General features: G+C 37.9%; 1 protein-coding gene across 5 annotated transcripts in view; it reads right to left on the minus strand.

Annotated features, from left to right (window-relative positions):
- The window catches only part of Arhgef28 (Rho guanine nucleotide exchange factor 28), a 309,587-nt gene that overhangs the window by 61,858 nt on the left and 220,684 nt on the right, over positions 1 to 27,045 (minus strand). For all 5 annotated transcript variants that reach the window (XM_047556977.1, XM_047556976.1, XM_047556975.1 and 2 more), the window contains 10 exons: positions 26,084 to 26,195; positions 22,411 to 22,453; positions 18,024 to 18,147; positions 17,605 to 17,737; positions 11,127 to 11,182; positions 10,038 to 10,086; positions 8,070 to 8,214; positions 7,862 to 7,989; positions 6,426 to 6,566; positions 3,409 to 3,656 (listed from right to left, as the gene is read on the minus strand). In XM_047556977.1, coding sequence (XP_047412933.1) covers positions 3,409 to 3,656; positions 6,426 to 6,566; positions 7,862 to 7,989; positions 8,070 to 8,214; positions 10,038 to 10,086; positions 11,127 to 11,182; positions 17,605 to 17,737; positions 18,024 to 18,147; positions 22,411 to 22,453; positions 26,084 to 26,195 — 1,179 coding nt within the window. The remainder of the gene's footprint in view (positions 1 to 3,408; positions 3,657 to 6,425; positions 6,567 to 7,861; positions 7,990 to 8,069; positions 8,215 to 10,037; positions 10,087 to 11,126; positions 11,183 to 17,604; positions 17,738 to 18,023; positions 18,148 to 22,410; positions 22,454 to 26,083; positions 26,196 to 27,045) is intronic.

Genomic DNA, 27,045 nt, shown 5'->3' on the forward strand with positions numbered 1-27,045 from the left:
ATCTCAAATATGAAAATAAATTTCAATATTTAACAAGAAAAACTCCAATTATACAATGTACAAAACACATGAATAGACATTCCACTGGGAAGGATATATAGATGACAAAAAAGCATATGAAAACATGTTCAACATCATTAGCAATTAGGGAAATTCAATTTAAACCACAATGAAATAGCATTACATAAAAATAACTCTCAACATAACTAAAAAAAAAAATAGTCACAACATCAAATACTGGTAAGGATGCAGAGCAGCTGGATTATTTGTATATTGTTGATGAAAATGCAAAGTGGTACGACCACTCTGGAAAACAGTCGGAAGTTTCTTAAAAACTAAACGTGCAACCAGTATACAATCCAGAAATTGCAACCCTGGGCATTTATCCCAGAAAAAGAAAAACTTGGCTTTGTACAAAAATTTGTACATGAATGTTTACAGCATATTTACTTACAATAGTCCAAAAACTCAAAAAAACAAAACACCCTTCTACAAGTGAATGACTAAACAAACTGTGGAACATCTGTACCATGGATTACTTCTCATTGATAAAAAGAAATGTGCTACTGACATACACAACCAAGATTTTTCTGAAAGAATTATGCTGAGTGAAAAATGCCAACGCCCAATTACATATTATGCAATTCCATTTATATAGTATTCTTGAAATGACAAAATTAGAATAGATACAGAACAGATTAGAAGGTTGCCAGGAGTGAGAGAGAAGGTAGGGGCAGGAGGAAATGAGATATACTATAAAGGCCAGATGAAGAAACATTCTGTATCTTGACTACATTCATGTCAGGATCCTGGCTGTGATATTATTCTACAGTTTTGCAAGATGTTACCATTTGGGAGAAAACAATTCAAAAAATTAAAAATTTTAGCAAGGTATGGTGGTACATGCCTGTAACCTCAGCAATTCAGGAATGAGGCAGGAGGATTTCAGGTTCAAACTCAGCCTCAGCAACTTAAAAGGTTTAAGAAACTTAGCGAGTCAACACTATCTTAAAATAAAAAGGGCTGGGGATGTGGCTCAGTGGTTAAGGACCCCTTGGTTCAATCCCTGGTATCAAAATAAATAAATAAATAAAGACTTTTAGTGATACTTCTTTTTTTTTTTTTTTGGGTGCTAGGGATCAAACCCAGGGCCTTAGTGCTTACAAGGCAAGCACTCTATCAACTGAGCTATCTCCCCAGCGAATAAAGACTTTTAAATGCCAAACCCAAGACCTCACCCCAATCCCATGGAAACAAAACCACGGAGAGTTAAAGCACATTCCTCATTTCTAACAATCTGCAAGTGATCTTTATGTACCTGAAGTTGGAAAACTATTGTTTTAGATGAAATTCCTCCTGTCCACAATTTCTCTCCAACATCAAGAGTTCCCACATATCAAATCGCATCATATCCCAGCCTAGTCTCAGAGATCATATGAAGTCTCCATGGTTAGACTGTGGGATTTACCCAAACTCACCTCTCACACACCCTTAAACAGCCTGTCTCTTCTACACCCAATGTATTCATTATCTGAGGATGAAGATAGTTTATTCCTCAGGAAAAACTTTTATTTACAAAGCATTAGGGTTCCCCTTTCCACACCTACTATGCATGGCCAATAACTAGAACACAAAGCAGACTGAGTCCTTTTTTCTGAATACCAAGGTTCTTTCCCCTAAAGGAAGTGTGTGCTTCATCTAAAAGACCACCAGGTTTATCCTTAGTGGCAGACAACTTTCTAAATCTTGTTCTCAATTTTGGCCCTAGGTTTATTCACAAAAATTAAATAAATATAGAACTTAGAGATGTGTAATATTTGTTAACTATGCAAAGGAATTGAAGAACAAAAATGGTTTAAATGATTAGAATTAAAACAGTAAAATAAAGATTATTTGTATCAAGGAGAAGAATATGCCAATAATTTCAAATGACAAAATTAAGATCTTGCTTTTCATTTTAAAATATACTCAATTTCAAGTTCACTTAGACACATTCAGACATTTTTATTTAAACCATCTTGCAGAGTACTTTAGAGTTGCTTAACTTGGCCTTGCTACTTGGCACCATACCTTTCTGGTGAATTAGGAGGATAGAATAGGTCTAGGGTTTTAATCTGCAAAGCAGACATCTCTTTGATCAAAAACTGTTATTATGATGTAGACTTTTACATTGTTAGATATGTAGACATAGCTATTGGGCAACAAATCTTAAGTTTTGTTTTCGTGCATTAAAATATTTGTATTTAAGTATATTTATATCAATGAACTTAACACCTCTATTTTTAGAATACAGAACAACAGCTTAATTCCATTGCCACATGTGACAGTATGAAACTGCTTCAAAAATATTTTTTGAGAAAATGGCATTTTGGAATCAACCTAGGAAATGCTATACTAAAGCCATTATAGATAGATCTCCAGGTTTTTCCCCAGGTATTTAAGGCAACTTTCTGAAGTGACCCATTCATTCAATAAACATCATAGTACCAAGCACTGCTCTAGGTGCTTAAAGACAGTAGTAACCAAATAGACAAGAATCCCTGTCTCACTGGGACTTATGGTCTCATAATGGCAAAACCTTCCCCAGAATGTCACCATGGATCTTCCAAGACATCACATTGTTAGGTTGTCTTGATCAAAGAGCAGATTTTGATTCGAATCCCAGTTATGTAACCTATGAGGTATGTTACGACTAAAGAAAGTCACTACTTACGCAATGGGAAAAACAATATCGACATCACAGTGTCATGAAAGTTAAATGAGGCACCTGTGAAAGCATTCTAAAATTGCCTGCCATATAGGAACCACTTAATACTAGTTATTACACCTTTCTATGAGCATGTTTTTTAATAAGTCCTTCAGAGACATGGAGGGCAGGGCACACCATTGTCAAGTAGCAGGTGGTTGCCATTACTATATTAGCAGAGGACACAGCGCTTCTCACTATGCTTCAAGCATCTCCAAGCACTTGAAATGATGTTTGCTCACCTTGTTCCCAGGACAGGAACTTTAGAGCTTTAATGATAACAGATTTCCCTCACTCTCCCTGAAATGAGCCAATATTTGTCCAGGAGACGTCAGTGAGACCATCACAGTCCACTGGAAGCTGTGTTATCAGAGAGCACATCACATCAAAAAGTCTAAGTAGGTCATTCATCAGAGGTTAATTTATGATTGCAACTCCTGGTGGAGGCAGCAATGGGGTAGGAGATAATCCAGCCAGGTTCAGTGACACAGAGGAGTCAAGTCATTGGCTGTTGGAATCTCTCTGACAACCATCCTACAAATCAACACCAAATAAAAGAAAACCAACCAAACCATCTGGCAATAGTTGTAATGAAATCAACTTCCTTTCTCTTTAGGTTTTATAGCTGGGTTTTACATTTAGGGCCTTTAAACTTTTCTTACCTGTTGTACCAAAATATCTCCAATTTGGTTGATTACAAAATTCCTGTCATTGTCAATACAGGATTCCTGCCTGCGTTCCTTCATACAGTAGAAGAAATGCCTGTGGATTTCGAGCAGCTCATCTAAACAGGGGAAGATTTTATCCACAGTGCTGTGGTCCAGCTGCAGTTCCTCCTTCATGCCTTTCCTGAAGATCTCAGACATGATGAGCAGGGTCTGGATGTGATGCATTTCTGTTTGCATTAGCTCTGAAAGGTGTCAGCAGAAATGTGTTCTAAACAAACTTTAAAACACAAGTGTCACTGTTGTACCAAATCAGCAGCTCAACACTCCACATTATGCAAATAAGAAAGAAGAAATGTTTAGGAAGAATAAGAACATGTCTTCCAATATGAAAGTCAGCATTGGTTACACATTTAACTTAAGCTCAAAATATTAAACTATTTTCTTTTTTCCAGACAGTAAAAGAAGATACATATGGAAGTCAATTATGACACATAACAAACATATCTGGAACTCTTACAACTAACTAGCAACTTCAAGTCCTTCCACTAGGAACTAGGTCCTATTCCAACCTGAATGCTCTAAAAATATATTAGTTTGCTGGAGTCTGTTTCTTTTTTTCTTTGGTTTTTGCATTGAGTGAAAGCACAATTAATAGTACACAAGTTAATTGGTGAATTTACTTGAACTAAATATAATAAAGTCCATCAATGCAGACAACAGAAGGTTCTTTCTACTGCAGGATGTTCCCAAAATACCACTTTCTCTAGAGAAAAATGATACATTACAATGACAGGACACCAAAGAAAATGAAAAAGATGACCCTCAGAATAGAAAAAAATCTTTCAAATTACATATGTGATAAGGGACTTATATCCAACATATAGAAAAAACATAACTCAAAAATGGGGGAAAATAGGCAAAAATATTTGAATAGATGTTTCTCAAATGAGGCATGAAAATGGTTGACAGCACATAAAATGATGCTTGAGAGGGCTGGGTATGGTTCAGTGGTACATCACTTGCCTGGTATGAAAAGCTCTGGGTTAGATCCTGGCACCACCAAGAAGAAGGAGAAGGAGAAGAGAATTGGAAGAGGAGATGGAGGAGGAAAGATGCTCAATATCATTAACCATAGAGGAAATGAAATAAAACCAAAATAAGACACTACTTCACACATACTAGGATAAATATAATGAGAAAAGATGGACCATAAACAAGGATTGGCAAGGATGTGGAGAAAGTGGAACCCTCACGTACTGCTAGAAAGAACGTAAAATGGCATTGCCACTTTGGAAGGCAGTCCAGCAGTTACCATATGACCCCCAAAGTGGAAACAACCCAAAATGTCCATCAACCAATGATTAAACAAAAAAGAATATTAGCCATAAAAAGGAACGGAGTGCTGATATGTATTACAACTAGGATGAACCTTGAAAGCATTATGCTAAGTGGCAGGAGCTATTTGCAAAGACCATATGTTGCTAAATGTCCAACAGAGGCAAATCCTTAGGGACAGAGAGTAGATTAGTAGTTGCTAGATGCTACTGGAAAAGATAAAGGGGAGAGGCTACCACACGAACATTCAAAGCAATACAAATGTTCTGGAGTTAGATGATAGCACAACATCATTAATTCACAAAAACCATTAGATCGTACACTGCATGTGGTGGATCTTATTGTATGAAATGACATCTTGATTTTTAAAATGCATCATGAAAAAAATAATAACTGTGGGAATACTAGAAATACAAATTCTGTATATGTATTTCCCAAATTTGCTGTATGTTTTGGGAAAGAATCTAAAATATCAGCCTTGCAGAGTAAATAAGTCTAAATATAGCCTTATTATTGTATCATAAACAAATATCTCTTTCCCTGGGAATCCACTGACTTTACAAAATTATTATTTCCTGCTGTATTTTTAGTGCCTCTTCTGTACTAAGCACTTATCCACATCATTTCACTTGATCCTTTAATTCATTTGCCATTTGGACCCCCCAAATAGGAACAATTATCCTCATCTTTAAAAGGGAAACAATGAGGAAAAGAGGGTGAGAGATTTTGCCTTTCTGAAACCAAAGGCCACATTATATATAATAATCCACAACCCAAATGACTTAGATTATTTTTAACAAATATGCAAAATTGATGGGTAATTGAAAAAGAAGGACAGTATAATACAAATGATTGAGAAATACTAAAAAGGATAGCACCTTCCTTTCCCAATGGTCTCCCACACCCACAGCCCCTGGCAGGTTCTAAAGCACATTCATCCCTCACCTGACCTGCCTGTCACCTGACACAGGTGCAAAGGTGGCCTCCTTGCCAGAGAACTTGCAAACACAGGGTCAGGGAAAAGAAAAGCCTGTTACAAAGTTCATCTTTAAAGTAGGGTTTCTTCTTGAATTACCTTTTAGCATACACTTTATACTTAAAATTTCTTTAAAAACATTTCATTTTTTTCTAAATTAGACTATAATTTAACTTCCCCTATTTCAGATTAACTTCACTCCATATAGCATGAAATACTGAAATCTCACCACAGTTGAATTCTATACTCAGGACTGCAGCACTGGTCAAATATGGTCCTAACTATATATTTATGGGACCCTGGAGCCCTGCTTTCCCTACCTTAAATATGTGAAAATTCACTGTAATTATTATGTAAAACAGGTAAGAAAGTGTAGGCCAAGCCTAAGTAATTCTGAAAAAGGTATGGGAAATAAAATCTGTTTTATACCAGGTACATATAATACCCCATTTAAGCCTCACAACATGTCTTTGTCTGATTTGTTTTTTTATAACACTCAGGATTGAACCCAGGGCCTCACATCAACTTTTTAAACATGAGTATCATTATACCCAAACTATAGGTGAAGAAACTGAGATCTAGAAGAGTAAAATAATTTGTCTGAGATCAGACCACTAGAAAATGGTAAAGCTGGGATTCCATGCTCTTTCCTCTGAATCACACTGCTTCAGCAGCCCCAGGATATTTTTGAAATGCTTACCAAAAATGACGTCCTGTCTTTTAATGACATCCTTCTCCTGCTTACTGCAAAATGAAGGATCCACCACAAGACTCCAGGATTCTGCTTCAAACTCCTGGGCATCATTGCTGAGGTCACTCCACAGAGAAGAATCCACAACATCTAATATGCGTTTAGAAAACACAAGCACAATAACACACACAGCTCGGACAGAACTTTCAAGTATTGTTTACAGGTTCAGCACGGTAAAAAAACCTACTATGAACACAGCCAGAATATTGGCATGCAGAGTCAAGACACTGAGAAACAGAGGATGAAATGGTTCAAATCAAGATAGCTTTCATGTAAGCAAAGAAGAAATGAATATTAAAATAGCGATTGCATATGTGGGGCGGGGGAGAGAAAACTGATGGTAAATTTGTTTGGGCTTTCTCTATTTTAGTTTTATTTGGCATAACCTTTGGAATCCAAAATGTGCCTATAGGACCTCAAACTCACTGATTTCTTTTGTAGGCTATTTTGCTGTTTACTCAGATCTGAATTTGGAACTTGTCCACTTGGTTTGCTCTGTGGCTTGGAAAGACACCAAGCAGATTGTAAAGATTTGACTCTCAGGGGAGTAAAAATTTTCCTGATAGAATTTTGGTACACATACACAAATGCCCTTCAGGAAAACTCAACCTTATTATCCCTAAACAGAACTCATTGGAGAGATTCTAACTCCTAGCAATAAAGATGAGATGACAAAGGATTTAAAGAAAGAGTTTCCTGGAGCAGAGTGCACTCCTCTCTTGTCAATATTCTCTTTCCGTTTGGTTTCCCTTCACTTCAACTTGGATACAAAAGTCAATTCTCCATATTCAAAACTGTCCTGTAAAATATGCTTTAAAAATGTTTTTATTCCCCTACAAGTGAATGCAACAGTGGGAAAAGTATCTGAGAGAGCCAGGCAAGACCAAGCTTAACAAATTAAAGTATGTCTTTTCACCTAGGAGCCATTTCAATCCATCAATATCTGTAAAACATTTTTTAGTGCTAAACACACAATGTACTTCACTCTCTTTGTTGTGTTCACTGCCTATTCTTTTGGGGACTATGTCCTTTTAAAATTTGCAACATATTCCTGAGCACTACTCAGGAATTTCCTTGAGAATAAATTCTTTCTTTTTAAAAGTAGAACCTATAGCAAAGAGACACCAAGAAACAGATTTCTTTTTAAAAGAACATAAGAATATTCTCCAGAAAAAAATTAATTTCAGGGCTAGGACTGGGGCTCAGTGGTAGAGCGCTTGCCTTGCATGTGTGAGTCACTGGGTTCGATCCTCAGCACCACATAAAATGAATAAATGAAATAAAGGTGTTGTGTCTGTCTACAACTAAAAAAAATTTTTTTAAAACATTCATTTCATCAAATGCTCACAGAAGCACCAGTAAATGGAAATGCACCTTCTCCTCACCTTCCATCATGAAAGACTCTGTGGAGGGAGAAGAGCCCATGGACTGTAGCAGTTCATCGGAGTGAGACCTGCTTCGCCAGTTGTTACTGTCACCTTCAGACTCCAAGGATGTCCCTGATCTCCTGAAACTGCAAGGGAGGGAGGGGCGAGGAGTTAGTTCCAGCAGCCTGTCTGAGCCACATAAGTGAGACAACAGGTTGAGCCTTACCTTTCCAATGTGGTGCCTGGAACACTTCTGGACAATGGATGGACATGCCCTGCAGTGTCCTTCCTTCCAGCTGGCAATCCGATAGGCATGGAGGACGAAGGGTGCAGAGACAGCCCAGGCTGGGGGATGTCTCTTACTGAAGAACCTGGAAATCAGAATGCAAACTTCATGTGGTTTTCACAATGACAAGTAAAGAAAGCCACTTTAAAGCCAGAAAGGTAAACCGTCAAACAGCCACTTCTGAGATGTCGCATGCCCAGACTTAAAGCTGGTCTCCTTACTACATCCTGACATTTGCTTCAAATGCCCCTTCCTTCTCAGGCTGTCCTGACACCATGCTTCAGGCCTACGGCTGCATTTCCACTTGGAGATTGTGGGTGTTTGGAATGACATAAGCAAAGGAGGAAATGGAATGGGGAAACACTGGGCAGCCCTCCCATAAACCACTGCTTGTATTCCTTAAAGTGAGCTTTAAATAGATGCAGGGTGTTATTAGCACTGTTACTAGAATGCATACTGTGTGTGTAAACAAGCATACACACAGGGAGGGCATGTCAATGGAATGGAATGATGCTGGGGAGATTATTCTCCATGGTATATGAAGTCCAAGCAAAGAAAACCTGCAAACGCAGCTGCGCTGCTCTCTTTTCACATATTGAAAACTAAATGGTGCTTCCATACTTTTATGGCCAGTTCTAGAATGTTCTAGACATAAATAGATATATTTACATTTGATGTGAACCATAAATGACTCTCTGAAAATATTTCAGTCCCATACTATTATAGTTGTAGTATACACATTTCCAGGCAAAAGGGGGGAAGTTCACAGATTCTGGGATATTATAAAGGATTGTACATATGTGTGATTTGTTCTCATGATTATCAAGTCAGGAGAAGGATTATACGATATTTTATCAATTCTAAGATGTGTTTTATTCTCACATTTGACTTTACCAAATCTCCATTTACAACTGATGTCAAGAGACTTCTGAAGTCAAGGTAAGAGAGTAAGTGAAATGACAGTTGTTACTGCCTCCACTAACTTAACCTGTGTAATATCACACCCAGTGGCAGGTTTCCATGACTTTGCATACCTAGTTGTCCCCCAGTTGAAGTGGTTTTCAAAATATCAGTCACATTCTCTTATAGCATTGAAATGCACTTGAAGTTCCTGCCACACGTCATGCAACAAAACTTCAGGTAGAAGAAATGGCAAAATCTCTCACAATAAAGCAAATCATTTTTAAACTTAGGAGACATGAATGTGACTGGTTCTTGCATGTAAATGCAAACAACTCTCAAAGGTCACAATTACTTCCAAGAGAAACTTTAAATTTCAGCAATGGAAAAAAACAGAACTAGCAAATTTCAAAATATACAAACAAAACTCCAGTATCTTTGTAATTTCACCATCATCCCAAAGGTGCTAATGAGTTCATAGCTTCAGAGTACCAAGTTGCCATGATAATGGACAACAGGGACTCATAAGGATCTTGGGCTTGAGAGCAAACTCTAAACTCAAACATTATTTTTTTCACCAAACTTTGTCATTCTTAAGAAGAATGTGAAACATATCTGCATAGATAAATATATGCCTCTGCTAAGGAAAACACAAAATTATGTACATTTAATGTAGTCTCTTTTTCCTCAAAAGGTTATTAAATCAATACAGTCTATTGTACTAGATGGCATCTGAAAACTGAGGCAATCAGATGATAACTTTTCCTTATTTTCCTCTCTAGTATGAAAGATCATACTGTTTATACTATTCAAAAGCTCTCTGGCTGGCATAGAAGTTTATATCCTTCTTAATCTCTCTGCCTAACCAAAAATTATGCCAAGCATATGTTATGAAAGAAGAAAAATATTGGGCAAATGAGAAAACAAAAGCAAGAGGTATTTTTACAATGGAAAAATGTGTGGTATGTATTATCTTTTAAAGTTCTTGTCATTTTCCACATCACTTACTTCCATGGATGGTCTGTGGTTTGTTCTTGTTATATTTCTCTTGGAATTTCTGGTAAAGAATATTAGAAACACATAAAATAAGATTAAAGCAGTAGTGGGCTACAAGAATGTGCACAGTTACGCAGAACAGAATTCTTATCTGTATCATTTTTCTTACTTTATTTTGAACAAAGAGGAACTCAAAAAGACATTAAATGCAATGCAGAGCTAAGTGTATCAACAATGCAATGTGCAAGTAATAACAAAGGTGAGCCTCATAAATGCTCAATTTCATTAAAAGCCTCAGGGCCACTAGAAATCTTCAGTTCCTGTGTTCAGACCTGGGTGAAAGAGGAGCTCCTACCAATACTACCTTCCTCCTCTTACTCCTTTCTATTCCTGTGTTCCTAATTGCAGGAGGTGACCACCCAGTACCAAAGCATCACCTTCTAGAACAGCCCTCAGCTGTGTGACCCCACACAATATGCATTTCAGTTAACGCAGAGGTTTGAAACTCCAAATTCCCCTCTTAAGAAACATCATGCACTTCTGACATAATGTGGAATGGGGAGAAAGGAACAGAATCTCAGATCCCTCCATCCATGCAAGCTCACCCCAAAGACAGAGAATATTCCTCTAGTCCAGCAGCCTCCAAGTGGGGCCCCAGCAGCATCGGCAAATCCTGGGAATGTGTTATAAATACACATTCTCAGCCCCATTTAGACCTACAGAATTAGAGATTGTGGGAGTAGGGCCCCAAAGTCTGAAGTTTTAATAAGTCTTCCTGGTAATTCTTGTGTTGCTCATGTTTGAGAATTACTGCTCTGTTCTTCATTTAGGAATACTCAGGATTGGAACTGGCAAAGCAAGCAGGTCTCGACAGGAAGCCTGACCAACACACACCACACCCACACCACGCAACACAAATGGCTAAACTTGGGATTCCCTCCATTTCTAAATGTGTACAGTTAAGTAAATAACCATATACCTTGAGCATGTGTTCTCACTACAATGATCACTGTAGAAATAAATCTAGGTAGAATAAAAGTTAAATCTCAAAACGGGTAATAGGATATAGACATGTATATTCAGCCGGGACTGAGAGATTACCTTGGTGCATGGAGGCATGGCATCTTTACAACTCTTATGTACATTTGCATTACAGTCTGAAATAAAAGGAAAAGATTCAAAAGACACCATCTTATTTACATGAATCTAAAATGAGTAAGACTGACTAGTGCTTTTACTAGTCACTATAAAAATAACATTTAAGTGCTAGAAATATTTAGAAAACTTAAGGAGAGACAAATACTTAAATCACATATAACTCCACCCAAGCACAAGAACAGTATTGAAATTTTGATTTCTTGGAGATATTTTTAATCTTCTGCAATTATCTTATCAATTATGAAACCTAGAATTATGTACCTTAGGCACTTCTGTCTCTGCCTGAGAATGAATTTCCTATTCTATACATTATACTTTGAAGGGATTTCTGATTCCTAGCTGATAGCAATCTCCCACTCCTATACCAGGTAAAAAGACCAGGAGGATGGAAACAAAGAAAACAAACAATCCTGGGGTGGGGGGTCTATCGTCAGGCTCCAAAAAGAATTCCTAACTAGAAGTTTAAGATAGCCAAATTCAGAAAGAAAAGTTAGCCACTTGCCTTGGTTTTACATCAGGAAACAGCGTAAAGCCATGTGGCCTCATCTCACTTGAAGACAAGGAAACCCTCCCTTCCCCCTGCCACCCTCTGCCCACAGAACCAGAGACCATGCTGTCTCCAGGGAAAGCCGTGCCACCTGGGGACTGCTTTCTGCCAAGCTGCTGTCTTCCTTCTCTCTCCTCCCTCCTGCCTCGCCACCACCCACCCTGCCCTCTCACTTCACCCACCCACATACTACATCTTAGCTGGACAAGCTTGTGATGGCTCAGAAACTCCTTTAGCAGGCATCTTTCTGTGGGGGTAGAAGATGCCAGTTGAGCCCATCAACGCCATGCTGGGTAAGAGCTAATAATCCACTGTGAACTGGGTGAGATGTGGAACCCCACAACTGTTCTTGAGCTGCAGGTGTGAATGGGCATTTTTAGCCACCACCCCTGTGGCCTAGGAGCAGAGCCAAAGCCACACTATGTACTGGCCCTCCTGGCAAATCCACTGAGCAAGAAAATAAAAGGAAAAAGAAAACAGTAGACGCCCTGAGGTTCCACAGTACTAAGTGATACTGAAACACAAGGAAAGAGCAAGTCACTGAATATAAAGTCCAGAACTAGAAAAGAAAAATGTAGATACTTGAAAGAAAGACAGAAGACAAGGCCCAGAAAGGAGAACAGGATGTGAAAACAGGTCAGTGGAGTAAGAGGAAAAGGGAGCTTTGTGAGACACGTGGGGAGTGCGGACGGGGTTGAGGAAGAGCAGAGCTTCAGCTGACAAGATGGGTTGGATCTGTGTGACAAAATTATCAAAGGCCCATGCTAGAAGTCACCCTTGAAAGATTCCCTCCTGAGTGTGGAGAAGACAGGAAGACGCCACAGGAAGACGCCACCGAAAGACGCCACCAAAATACGCCAGATATCAGAGGCCATGCTTCCCAAGGAGGAAATCAAAAAAAGCAGATCAGAAGCAACGACAGTCCAAGATCCAAAACATCAACCATAATGCCCAAAACACACTCCAAGGGGCACATCAAAGGTCTCCATGTTTTCCAAGAAAAAGAACTAAATGATAACTATCCCACAGACACATTCTGACAATACCCATGTTAAAAATGTTTAAGTCCTCAAGCATCCAAGCAGAAAGAGGAGGTCACCAGAGTCCAGTCAGGCAGCCAGGGACTTTGCCACTACAATAGGAAGAGCTCAAGCAGGACCAGTGAGGGAGCAAGGAAGACTGTGGTCCCAGATGTTATTTAGCTAGGTAAGTTGCTGTGTGAATGAGCAAAGAGAACTCCCTTCCCTACACAAGATTTCAGAAAACAGAGCAATCCTGTTCCAGCCAACTGAGAGCAGAGTCAAAAGGAAGAGTTCAAGAATAGTCTGGTGCTGGGCACGGTGGCACACATCTGTAATCCCAGGTCTCCGGCGGCCTAGGCAGGAGGATTGCAAGTTCGAAGCCAGTCTCAGCAACTGCGAGAATGCCCTTGAGTTTAATCCCCAGTACCCTGCCCCCCCAAAAAAGAATAGATTGGTTGTAGTTAAAAAAAAAAAAAAAGTGCAAAACGAAGCACATCTAAAAGTTGTTGAGTGTAGAGACATAGAAAGGAATAAAAATGTCAAATTTTTCTTGAAATAGAAATTATTCTTGAAAGATTAAACAGACAATATAAAAAGTAATATAATAATTATAATAATTAACTCAGTATATTAACAGAGGTTGGGGGAAAGGGTAAACAGAAGGCAAATAAAAGAGCATTAAATTATTAGCCTTACACAGCCTTAAAGCCATCATTAGTAAATATTAAAAGAGGGTATTGTGCCAAATCCTGTGAGAAGATAAAAGCAAAGGACACATGGTCTAAATAGCTCAGCCAGACATCAAGGAAAACAGCAAGGAGCCATAAAGGATAGTTGAAAGCAGTAAGATTAAATGTAAATAAGGAAAACTCTTTGCTATAAAACAAGCTCCTTCAGTTGCCTCGCAGATCACCTCTAGTTAAATTAAAGGCACACACCCCAAATCAGAACCACAGGGACAGGAAAGGGAAATGCAAAGAAGAGGAAAGCAAAAGAAATGTTCATCTCAGACAAAGGAAAATTTGTCATAAAAGACATGTAATGGGGTTAAAAGGGCAGTTTTCAGTTAAATCTGCAATGAAGGTGTGCTTTTTTAACTTCTACATACCAGGATAAGGTAATAACAAAATATAAGCAGGGAAACCTATTTATAAACATGGAGAATTTCATAGAAATATAATTTTTGTGAAAAATTAGCAACTCTTAACAGAGAAAAAAGGGACACCAGGATTTTGAAAACTTACATGTTGTTTCACATCATATCATGTTTTAAGATTAGAAATAATAACCTTATTATTAAGAACAAAAACACATCTATGGACTATGATTATCTACCTGGCAGAGACTGTTCTGTCATACCCTATTATCCAATGTAAAAACTTAATAAGCAAAAGCCAAACCACCAATGCCCTTCTCCCCTCTTAAACAAACAAACAAACAAACAAAAAAAAACCTACAAATCTTAAAACTAATTCTAAAAAAATCATGGATTAAGAAGAAAGTCAAGTATACACTTTGACCCATATATATTTTGGAATCTAATCCACAGGAATAGTAAAAAAATGTGGATAGTGATATGTGCAAAAGAATGTTTATTTTGTGAAAAAATTAGAAAAAACTGAAATGTGCAACAAGAAATGAATACCTTTGATATCATCTTCAAATAAAACAGCATGAAAAGCTGACAATATTTTTTGGTTAGACGGGACTCCATCAAAATATCAACAGCAATTTTCTCTAAGTGGTAAAATTTTAGACAATTTCAAGTTTCTCCTTAAATCTTACATATTCTATGAATCTGAATCCATTTTTTTTTAAAAAAGTAATAACTTTTAACAGCTAAATATATCTTAGGTACTTCTAGCAGTTTCCACCTTCCACTGCAACCTCCATCACAATCCACAGTATCAACCCATTGTGAATCAACATCTCGTTTACTACAAAAGTTTGCTTTTCATTAAGCCCTGGTTCCTTGGCTTTATCAGTCATTCACTGGGCCTGAGTGTGTAAGAGCCAACTCTGGGAAGGCTGCAGCAGGGGCTACCCTAGAGTCACTGTGTGATTAAAGTCCTTAAAGAACTTGGTCTGTTTTAGTAGTTAAAAGCTAGAGGGGCTTACATAGCCCAGTACTAAATAGAACAGGAGCAATATATCACAAATGTCATGGACAGGAATTTGGACCACAGAAGACAGAAAAGACCTCCAAAGATGAGGTAAGATATCTGGATCCATGTGCAGGAGGAGGTGCATCTCAGGAGTTCATCATAAGCACAAAGGCAGGGGCAGAAAAACACATGTGGTGGGAGATGAAGGACTCACAAGGCCTCAGGAGGTCAACTAAGGCTGAAGAGGAAAGCATGGGACCAGGAGGCAGGGGCTGGGTGTCCGGGCAAAGACTTCAGTAAACAAAAGAGAGAGAAGACCCTACGTGTATGTGGACCGATGAAAGTGGCATTTTGATAAAGGCAGTGGAAGTATTCATCATCATCTGAAGGTGAAAACACCCGGAGAGAGAAACTAGCACAATTCACTTGTAGCTGTGGGATGGGAACTTACCCAAGTGGTAACAGTGAAAAGGAGAATGAAAGAACGATGGAAGGACATTGACCCAGGCAGGGCAGGACCAAAGGGAAGTGGGATCACTGCAGTGCCATTGACCCAAGCAGGGGACCGCCTTTTCCAAGTGGATTACCACTTCAACGTGTTGGGTCTAGGAGATGATGACATCTCTGGGAGAAGTCATCCATGTACAGGGTCACCCTATAAGCAGAGTGCTTGTGACAGTCTTGGTTTATATCTGTCATTCTGCCATCATTCTCAAGTGACCACAAATTACACGGTGCTCAGCCTCTAGGCAACTGGATATGAGGAACTAAAAGGTGAGGAAGAAGACCATGAACCTGAGAGGAGGAGGTCCAAGCCAGGTATTTCAGAACATAAGGCTGGGTGACTATTCTTAGACATAATAAAGGGAAAATGAATAAATGCTCAAGAGATGAGTTTGGAGGGCACCCAGAGTTAGGACAAAGGAAACCAAGCAAGGGGTAAAAAAGAAGAGTAGCTGCTATGGAAAAGAGAACACTTCCCTAAAGAAGGGATTTCAATCTGAAAGCAGGAGGAAAGACCGTCAGACTAAATTGCAAAGTGACCCTGAGTTTCCATCAAAAGCAAGACTTCTGTTAAGTAGTGCAGATGCTTCATAAGAAGAAGCAGAGATGGATGTTAAACACTGAACAGAGAATCAGGAGAATGGAAAATAGTGGGGAGAGAGGTCTTAGTTGTGGCAGGGGGCACAATAGGAGGGATCAGGTCCTATGAGAAAGGGCAAAGTGACAACCTATGAAACATCTGCCCACCACACGGATGAGCTGACTGCTGAAGTGCAGGCAAGCCAGTAGCAATCCATGAACAGACAGCAATCAGAGCAAATCTCCAAACCTTTAACAAACTGAAACACATCTGAATGGTCTGGTGCCATTTCAGATCCAGTAAAAGAAAGAAATCAAGTCTGAAAGGGCAGCAAAGTTCCAGCACGCAGTAACCGTGGCATCGCTGAAAGCAGTGTCAAGTGTGAGAGGAGCATTGGGTCTACCTTTAAGGCCACAGGCTGACTGTGCTGCCATCAGATGTATGACTGCAAGTGATATAAACGCTTTAAGTTGCAGAGTACTTTATATGTCCCTTCCCTGCTCTTCTCTTCCCCTTGTGCTCTCACCCCACCTCCCAAATGTCCCCCTAATTCTGGCTACAAATGCCATGAAATGTCTCTCACCTCACTGGGCCTGAATTCTTTGTCTCTGAATTATTTTTCATTCAAAAAATATTTACTATATATAAGCCATTTTTAACAGACAAAAATTCAGCCCCTGTAGAAGTTACAGTAAAGGAGACCAACAGTAAAACAAAATATGTAGCAAGTTAGATGGTGGTAAATATTATAGGAGGGAGGGAAAAGAAGAGCCAGACACAGGGTGGATGGCAAAGCTCTGACTGAGATGGAGTTACCTAAGCAATCACGTGGCTAGTTGAGGGAAGAGCATTGCCAGCTGAAGTCATTCGAATGACCAGGGAAGGTCCTAGGGTACAAGGTACCTTGCATGTTGGGAGAACAGCAGAGATGCCAGTGTGGCCAGAGCAGAGGAGCAAGTGAGAGTAGGAAATGGGACCATCCAGTGGGGCCGTGGTATGGCTCTGGCCCTTACTCAGAGGGATACAGGGAGCCACTGGAAGACTTGGAATTCAGGGATTCATGTCTTAAGAAGCTCATTCTGGTCAATGCTTTGAGACGAGGTGGTAAAAGTTCAAGATAAGTCAGAATGTTGTTGAAATGGTGGCTTTAGATCAGACTGATAGCAGTGATAAGGGTGGCAAGTGGCTGGACTTTATGTATACTTCAAAAATAGAGCCAAGGGAATTGCAGAAGGATTATATGTAAGTTGTGGGAGAAAGGAAGGTGTAGATAGTACTCAGAAGTGTTCAGCACGAGCATTTGACTGGATGGATGGAGTTGCCATTAATGGAGAGGGTCAGCTTGTAGGCAGGCACAGCGGAGGAGATCAGGAGCCCAGTTTTAGACCTGTAACACTTAAGATGCTGAGGAGACATCCAGGTGGAGACATCAAGTAGGCAGTGAAGTAGACAAACCTGGGGCTCAGGGAGGCTACCTATTATGCACTACACGCTACATGTCCTGACTCTAACCATTAATGGCTCTTGTGTGGTAAATCTCTCAATCATACTCCCAGGCACTAAAAAGAAAGTTTATGCAAATGTGCTTAGCAATGGCTATATTCTCAGAGAAGTTAATGGCTGAGGAGACGAAACACATTGCACACTAAGCCCCAAAACTTACTGGAGCACTGGAATGACTCTTTCCCCTGGAGCGTTTTATCACAAGCTGAACACTGCAGAACCCCAGAGAATGTTCCTGGGACAAACTGATGTCGATTCAGCTTCTCTTTGTCTTTGGCATCCTTGTTTTTCATCTTCAGAACCAGCAGCCACAGGAAGGTGAGGGGAAAGCAAAAAGGGAAAAGCTCTGAGTCATCCTCACAGAGGTTAGAGGGGCACAGGCTGGGTTTTCTGTGAGAGTCAGTACTACGCACCGGGATGTGGTTGCCTTAATATTTTAATGACTTGGATGATATTCCATATGGAAGGTGTGTGCAAAATCTAAGGTGAGTGAATTTTAAAGGAAAATGCAAACTATACTGATTGCTGAGGAAGGAAGCCACCAATTTTTTGTAGAAGCAGGTTCAGAACTTTGATTACCTTGGATTTATTCCGAGGGCTAGTCATCCTATTCATGAGGAAGCTGAAAGTTCGGCTCACTTTATATTTTTCAGTCTCTGATTTGGCAGGGATGATGTATTTATCCCATTCCTCTTCTTGAATTCTACAAAAGACAACATGTTATCACTGTTTACAAGATGTAACCACTGATCCAAGAACAGTATGTGTGTATGTGCTTCTATGGATGTGTAACTCAAGCTTTAACGGTTGTTCTAACAAGCAAAAATAGAAACTATTTATTAAAATGTATTTTATACATATGTCTATTCAGACATGATAAAGCAATTATCTCACAATATTAACACTGTAGAATCTAGGTGGCAGAAATGTGTATTCAGCATATGATTCTTTCAACCTTTCTATACTACTGAAATTTTTTTCATGTGAAAATATTAGGGAAGTAAAGGAAATCTTAGACTTACAATTTTTCTCTGAGAACTCTCATCTCCCTGCTTACTGTGCTAATAGAAATTTCCCAGGACACTGAAAAGCTATCAAATAATCAATAATATTACACTGGCTTTTTAATATTTATTTATTTATTTATTTTGGGAACCAGAGATGATACTTGGTAGACATGATTCTTTGTTGATATAGCCTGAGAAACAGACTGTGTGCCCATCAATTCAGTCTTATCCACTTCTTTGGGCTATTTGCCATCTGAGACTCTCTGGGTAGCAGAGGAGAGAAGACCATGGATTTTTCCCAAAAGAAGATTTCAGCTAGAGGTGATTGCACCCAACCAGAAACACTGAGCATCACTTACTCTCCTCTTATGCAACATTCTTTAGAAAAAAATCCAAGCTACAAAGTTACATGTCCCCCTAGAACTTCCTTTAATATTCATATTTCTGATACTGTTACTTGAGAGAGAAAAAAATACTAAAAATCAGACTAAGTTTCATGTCAAGCCAGATAACACTTCTGCACACTGTGTCTATAACAAGTATTTCCTAACTAAAGTTTCCCCTAAACTTCATGATTGCACTTCATGAAAATGTTGTTTTTAATGACAATTTTTTAGGACTTGAGTTTTTTTCATCTGATTAATGATGAGTTTAGACTAAATTATTTCTGAGACCCATCATATACTTTAATATATACCTACCTATTATACATTAAACCGTGTATATATTAAACTGAATTATAGAAGCTCTATCTTCAGTACTTCAGAGTTTTATACCTACACTGCATTTACAAAAAAAATATATATCCAATGGCTTCAGAGCTGCCTCTTGGCCATGTAAATCTAAAGGCACAGTCAGGACAGGGTGCATCCTGCTATGCAAATCCTGCACAGTACCAAAACTGGGTTTGCCACTAAGAGAAGCCATTTGAAAAAGCTAGAAGGGAAAGTGAATAGAACTGAGCGATGACTGGGAGTAACAAAAGATCCCAAGCCTTTTAATTTCCTTTCTATTTCCTGAGCCACTTCTAATCACTTTTGCCTTAGATATCTGACTGGTTAATATAATCTAAAATTCCCCACAACCTCTGTTATCTGAGACATCCTGATTTGCAAAACTTGTGTCATAATATTCAACAGGCTCACTGTTAGAATTAGGGATGAAAAACACGTTCCAGAGCTTAGAAAGAATCCTCTCTGGAACACCTTTTGTGACTCCACTACGTCCCATCCAGTGTCTAAAAAGAAGACTGGAGTGGCAAAAGAGCTAAATCACAGAGTTAATCCATTACATCTCATGGTCCTGTATAGAATTGAAAACTTGGGATGTAAAGGATTAAAGAATAGTCAGGTCAGTGTGGATTTTAAGGTCAAGAAGTCTTCTTCCCTACTCCCCAGGAGGAAAAGAACTACACTTTCTCAAATAAAATTAAATAAACCCTTAGCTACCCAACTCTACTCCTATTCTCCATGTTATAGAAGACTACACCAAGAAAAAAATTTTAGTTTTGATTAAAAAATCTCTAAGTGCACCACAGTGTACCATATATCCTATGCACTCCTACAAAATGACATAAAACCATGCCATTTAACCTTTTAGGCTCACAAGCTGATAAGACCTGAGCAATAACAAAGTAAACATACAAATGCCAAAACAAATGCTTGTTCCTCAGTGGCTTTCCTGTACTGCCTTCTCAATATGCAAGTGGATATTTAAAATGCATTAAGGATATGTAGCCTCAATATCTTAATCCTTAATCAATTATATCTATAACTGCCTATTTTTTTTAAAGAACAGGGCATCTAAAGTGTTAAAAGAAGTTTCCACTATGCAAATTGAAAATTGACACAGTGATACTTTAACACAGAGATACTTGGAGTTCAAAAAAACAGCTATAGGGCTGGGATTGTGGCTCAGTGGTAGAGCACTTGACTGGTACGTGTGAGGTACCGGGTTGGATCCTCAGCACCACATAAAAATAAATAAATAAAATAAAGGTATCATGTCCATCTACAATTTAAAAAATTTTTAAAAAACAGCTATAGATATAATAGATTTGAGATAGAAGGTGGTAATAAGACAACTGAGTTATGTCCTGTGATCTTCAAGTAATTGGGGTAGATGAAGTGTCTGCTAAACAAGACTGCAAGTTCTGGCATGAGCCCCTTTGTACCTGAGTGTGTCCTTTTCCAGAAACTCAGTGATTGATGTAAGAGGACTCCAAAGAAGGCAGTCCTTCAGGTAGTTATCTGCAATATGACTACAGCAAAGCATTAGGTATGGTTGGGATCTAATTGGCATACCTAACAAGATAACAGGAAGAGAGTAGGTGAGAGGAAGGCTACACTGTACTAGATAGGCCAAGAGGTAGGCTGGAGAAAGTCAGATGCTTCCAGGATGTAGACCAAGAAAGACAAAAGAAGAGAGAGAAACAGGAGCAAGAGGGAATGAGGAATTAGAAAGGGCCTCCACACACACAACCCATCCATGTTAAAGTATTTAATAGGCCACTATTCAAACAAGTATAACACTGGCTCCTCCAGTCTTAAATCCTCCTCTGAATGGAAAATAAATGTTTTTTATTTTTAAAACATCTTTACAATCAGCCCATTATTTCTCCCATTTTAAAAAAAGATGAAAGGAAGAAGACTGCTAATCAAAATGATGATGAAGATGATGATCAAATTTCAAAATTAGGAAATAAATTGCATAAGTGAGGTAATAAATATAAGCTGTTAACAAGGCTCGAAAAAAAACCAGTAATTCTCAGTGATTAGTACTTCTGTCATCATCATCATCACCACCACCACTGTCATTGTCACAAGGCCATCTTCATCATTCTCCTATCCCTCAACGATATTCCCAGACTTCCTCTGTTTGGACCATTTGGAAGTTCCTATTCTGCTCCAGAAGAATAGAAACAAACCAAAAGGGGCATTTTCTTATTGATACTTTCATTCCAATATTTAAAATAAAATAGTCTAATAGTCTGTCCTGAACTACATATTAAATAGTTTCAGAGTTTTTGTGTTGAAATTATCAAAACTAAGTCATTTTTACTGTTTTTTTAAGATGGTTTCTTAAAGCTAAACATTTATTCCATTTCTAGCACTAGTTTTGCATATAACCCCAGATTTGTTCCGCGATGTGACTCATGAGCAATTAGTTATTTAAGACAAACAGATCTCAACTATCATGCTTGAATCCTAGTCTGTCTTGCAAACTTTCCTCCAGCAATGGTTTTATCTTCTAGGATAAAGAGACCTTTAGGCTTCTCTCCAAATCTGCATGTCAACCAGAAAACTGATAATGCTTGAAGTACTTTCTGCAGCATTTATTCTTTCTTTCAAATTTAACATTGCTAAGAAAAATCAATAGTAAGAGAGAATGGGGAAGTTTAGGCACCCCATAATGAGTAGGGTGGTCTATACTGACCACCCCAAGACTTGTTCCTAGATTTAAGTTTTCTTTTTGTGGCACAACAGACCCAGGGCAGATCTACTGCCTTCTTGAAGCAGATGGTCCTCACACAGCTCCCCTGGGTGCCATATATGGAGGTATTCAGGTTTAAAAATACCCAAAATAAAACATCCTTTTCCCAGTCCCAAGGCATGCACATCTGAGGACTAAAAGATAATTGACCAATTTTTACTGATACAAATCACAGAGGGAGCAAAGGAGCTTTTAAAAAAATTTAGTTGTAGATGGACACAATACTTTTATTTTATTTTATTTTTATTTATATGTGGTGCTAAGGATTGAACCCAGTGCCTCACACATCCTAGGCAAGTGCTCTACCACTGAGCCATAACCCCATCCCAGGAGCAAAGGATCTTAGGCAGGTTCATTATATGGAAACCGCTCACAAACTATTGAACAGATGACAACAAAAATGATGTGCAGACATTTCCAAAGATGTATCAAGTGGTTCCTCCAGAAAACTGGAACAATTAAAGTACCTTTTTTCTCCTGGTGGCTCCGGTAAGCTGTAAGCTCTTTGCTCTATAAGACACGGAAAAATAAAATAAAAACTATGGCAGTCTTGTTTTAGTCTGAAATACACAATCATCATATTTCATCATTATACACATTAACAGTGGAAAATGGGAAGAAAACAAGTCATCTTATCTAAGTAGGGTATTGCTCTGGAGACCTTGATCACTTTCCCTAGACTGGAAAGGGTGGGGAGGAAGACAAAGTTATGAACTAACTTTGAAGCTAAGCATCAAGCAGAAGCAGAAGTGCTGGAAATTAGTCCTATGATCTCCTCACCAGAGCTTCATCCTTTATTCAAAACACTAATTCCCCAACATAAAGAATCAATAAATTTTTCTTAGCTGTTTTTTTTTTTTTTTTTTTTTTTTAGCAAAGTCAAAGGAAAAGTCTTGAAAGCCATCATAAAGAAGAGTCCACCTTAATATAGCTACTGTCTTTACAAACACCTAGCAGCAGCCAGTTCAGAGATATGCTTTGTAGCTCGTGGGAATGAAGAACCACCTTTCCTGCTGGGCTGGTGGGGCAGACGGAAAGGCTCACTCAAGCTTAGGGCCATTTTGTTTCCAGAGTTGGTGGTCACTACCGGGATGAAGCAGAGACACTGACTTAGACTGTGAGAGGGACTGAAGGAGGGAGCGGCCACTATGAGGCACACCATCTACAGAACAGAGCAATCCTTCACTGTTACAATCCAGAACGGTGAAGAGTCAAAACTAGGTTGTAAAGGGAAATGAGCCAGCTATGCACAGAAAATAAATAAATGTTCCCTGAAAGCTGTAAGTATCAGTATTGTGTCTATACTGCCTTGTTACGGTAAGGGAAAATCTCTGAGGAAGTTGAAGGCTTTATTTTATAGCTATCATAAAACATTCTTCAAATTAAGTCATAGAAGTCACGATCTTTTATTGTAAATATTGTGAAAATTCAAGAAAATAAGATATCTGAAATAATCAAGCATAAAGTAATAGAGCAGACTCAGGTACCTAGACACAATCTGACAGGATTCCCCTCATCAGTTCACAGTAACTTTCAAAAGTACACTGACTTCACCTCAAATGCTTAGAAATAGAATACTTTCATCCATCCTGGTGAGACTATAGTTATTATTTCAATATGACAATATTCCCCTCTATGTAAATCTGCAATGTACCAAAGGGAATTACAAAACCAGACTTAAACATTTTATGTATACCAACAATAAACAGTAAAGTTACCACCATTGTATCCTGGCTTTAAAAAAAAAAAAAAAAAGGAACTCATTGAAAGTGACAAGGAAGAAAGAACATGACACATAAGAATTAAAGAGGACTGAGAAAAACATCCTATCTTTGCACAACAGCATGACACCTCATATATGGGTGACTCCCCCTGGGGCAAAAGCAGACTTAGATTCTATTTAAATAGAGAATATTCTTAGGACTCTTCAAAACCCATCAACAGAATATTTACAGGAACAAAAACCTCTACTTCTGATTAAGACAATTAAACAATGAAACATTAGAATATGTATGTGAATTAGACAAATCTTCACACCTGCGCCTGCATTACAGAAACACAGTTAAAATTACTCCTTTACTGGGAGGAAATTTACTCTTCACAGTACTATACTTTTGACTGGCGTATCTGGTATCCATGCAAACAGTTGCAACCATATGGTCTATCCATTAGAATTTTTGTAGGTGTAGTGTGTAGCTTCTGGATAGTATCAAACTCCATTGAATAGGCCTGCTTTTAAATACACTGCCTAAAGACAAGGTTTTATTTACAGGGGGAAAAAAAAAGGAATTGGTGTCAGCTTCTTATTCTTTCTAATTCCAAATGCACCTTTCCTTGTTCATTACAAACTGTATAAGTTAGGGCATTTCCCCCTTAACAAATGATTTCCTTTCAGTCATTTGATTAATAATTTCAAGCTCCAGAGACATCTGACTTTACAAATCAGAGAACCCACAGATACAAAGGAAAGCCATCATGTTACACACTGCATGAAATACTTAACATGTTTTCTGAATCGTAAGAGTGTAAAGCTAATTCATCAGTTAGGACAGTGAAAAATTGACAAGTTGCCTTTAAAAAGAAACTAAACTAAAGTTGGGGAGACCTGGAGATTCTAAAAGGACCCACAAAATCAAAGTAAAAATCAATTCACAACCAACTCAATTCACCTTCTCTTTCCTGACCTCTCAAGCTAGTTTATACTCTCTGGTAACTTGTCCTTTAGAATATGTCCACTCTAAAACCAAAAACTGACACTTATTATCAGTCTTACTTTCTTTTCTTCTAATAATTCATCCCAGAAAAAGAGGGAGAAACTCAAAAAAGCAATTGTTTGGTATGTTATATTTATCATCCATCATATTCATCCAACAAATATTCTTTGAACAACTGCCATATATAAGTTATGACTCTAGGATGGCAGTTCCAAGCACAAAGATCACATTCTCAGTATTGTTCCACATGGCATCAAAAGCCAAACAATACTAAAAGTGTAATGAAGTAAGGAGAAAAAGGAAAAGAGGAAATAGTGAAATAAAGGAAATAAATCCCATATTAAATATTGTATATTGGGACACCAAGAGGAATTTCTAAGTCTCTCATAACTCTTAAAGATAACAAACCTGAAAGATATTATGTAAAACTTTATTTTTAAAGTTTTCTTGAAAATGTTAGGTATTTTCCATTGGCATGAATACTTACTTCCAAATATGATTTTAAATGATTACATAATGTATTATTTATACAAAGTATGAAATAATTACATTTCAGAAGAAAGTTTAAAATGGGAGCAGTGGCTAAGAGAAGCCATGAGGGAGCTCTAAGTTGTCCATAGGTTTTCTATTTATAGATCAGATTCACTTGAAAATTCATCAAGCTTGTATGCTTGCAATTTACATCCTTTTCCTATTTCAATTAAAAGTTAATTGTATAAAATTACATTTCTGATTGCTTACATCACCATCCCCCAAAAAATGATGAAAGTATTTGTGAATGTTGTAACTCTTATTTCAACTCTCCAAAGTCCCTAGCTAAATAAAGAAGAAAGAAACTCCATTTTGCAATGTGTTGACTCTGAGGAATTGGATTATTTCAACACTTTATATACAGGACAAAAGATACTTTTATAATTTGCTTAAATAAAATTATCTAAAGTCCTCAGAGTAATATACCTTAAATTGACTGTAATTTACTGCACTGTCCTTGAGGAAAACATTTCATTCAAAGAACAAAGCAACAGAGAATTGTGTACTTATGTGTAATTTCATCACAATTAAATCTATTATTTGACTGATATCCAATGAGAAAAGAATTTTTGCTAAGCTTAGAAAAATCAATTGTGCTTGCCTGTAATCCCAGCAACTCAGGAGGCTGAGGCTGGAGAATCACAAGTTCAAGAAGAACCTAGTCAACTTAGCAAAGTCCTGTCTCAATAAAAATAAACAGGGCTTGGGATGTAGCTCAGCGGTAGAATACCCCTGGGTTCAACCCAGCACTGTGAAAAAGGAAAAAGAAAAGAAAGAAAGAAAAATCAATGTGGAAATGGGATTGAAACTCGCCTACTGTTCTTGTGTCTTATTATAACTGAAAATCTGTTCTGGAATAGAATGCTTTCAAAGACAAATGGTAAATAACATTTACCTTCACTTGAATTGCACACTGTAAAATCACGCACCAGCCGAGTTTTTCCTAAGGAAATTTTGGGTGATGAGCAAGAGTAAGAACGTGAGCGGATTCCAGAAAGCAAGGATTCCTGAAAGAGAAGTGTTAAGAATGGTAACAAAGAAAAAGGTAGAGAGCTTTAAAATAAATTCTACAGGAGACGTGAAAATACATGTTCATCAGGAATGTTATAAAGTCAATGTCTTTGGGAAAAAAATTCAACCTGAACATTTCTTAGATGATCTTATGGAATATTTGCTTCTGTTTGCCTCTCACAACTTTAAAAATATTGTCTTTCTAATGTTTAATTAAACTCAAGTTTTTGGGAAGAGTTCCTGTATATACTTTCAGAAGCAATAATGCCATTCCAACCAACTTGGTTAAAAATGAAAAATTAAGTCAAGTGACATTTTCTCTGAATGTTCAATGAGTTTTCTCTGCATTTTCAATGAGTTTGACAACTGAATTGTCAGTTGTTTCATTTTATACTATAGCATTCAAACAAAATTCTATACTGAGACCTCTATACTTAAGGCTTATTAGAAGGTAGAAGAACAACCACTCACAATTTTAAAGTTTTTTTTTTTTTAACTTCCAAACAGCTATTTAAATTTACAATGTTAGTTGCTCCCTCTAAGGTCAAATACATCAAGTGCTTCTAGTCCATGCTCATTTTTCAATAGATCTTCCACACAGCACCTGGAGTGATGTTTGAATATCACTGATTTACGTATCTTCAATATTATTCCTTTTAAATGACCTGTCATTTTTGTTTCTATTTCCCCAATTACACATTATTTCTATTATTATGTTGACAACACGTGAAAAATGCAAGACGGCAAGAGAATTAAAACATGGTTTTCTTACATATTCCAGAAAATTTAGATGAATATGCAACAGAACTCCATTAAAGTCATTTACAGTACTTAGGCCATAGAGGC

This window comes from Sciurus carolinensis, chromosome 6 (genome assembly GCF_902686445.1).
Source record: "Sciurus carolinensis chromosome 6, mSciCar1.2, whole genome shotgun sequence".
Classification (NCBI taxonomy): Eukaryota; Metazoa; Chordata; class Mammalia; order Rodentia; family Sciuridae; genus Sciurus; species Sciurus carolinensis.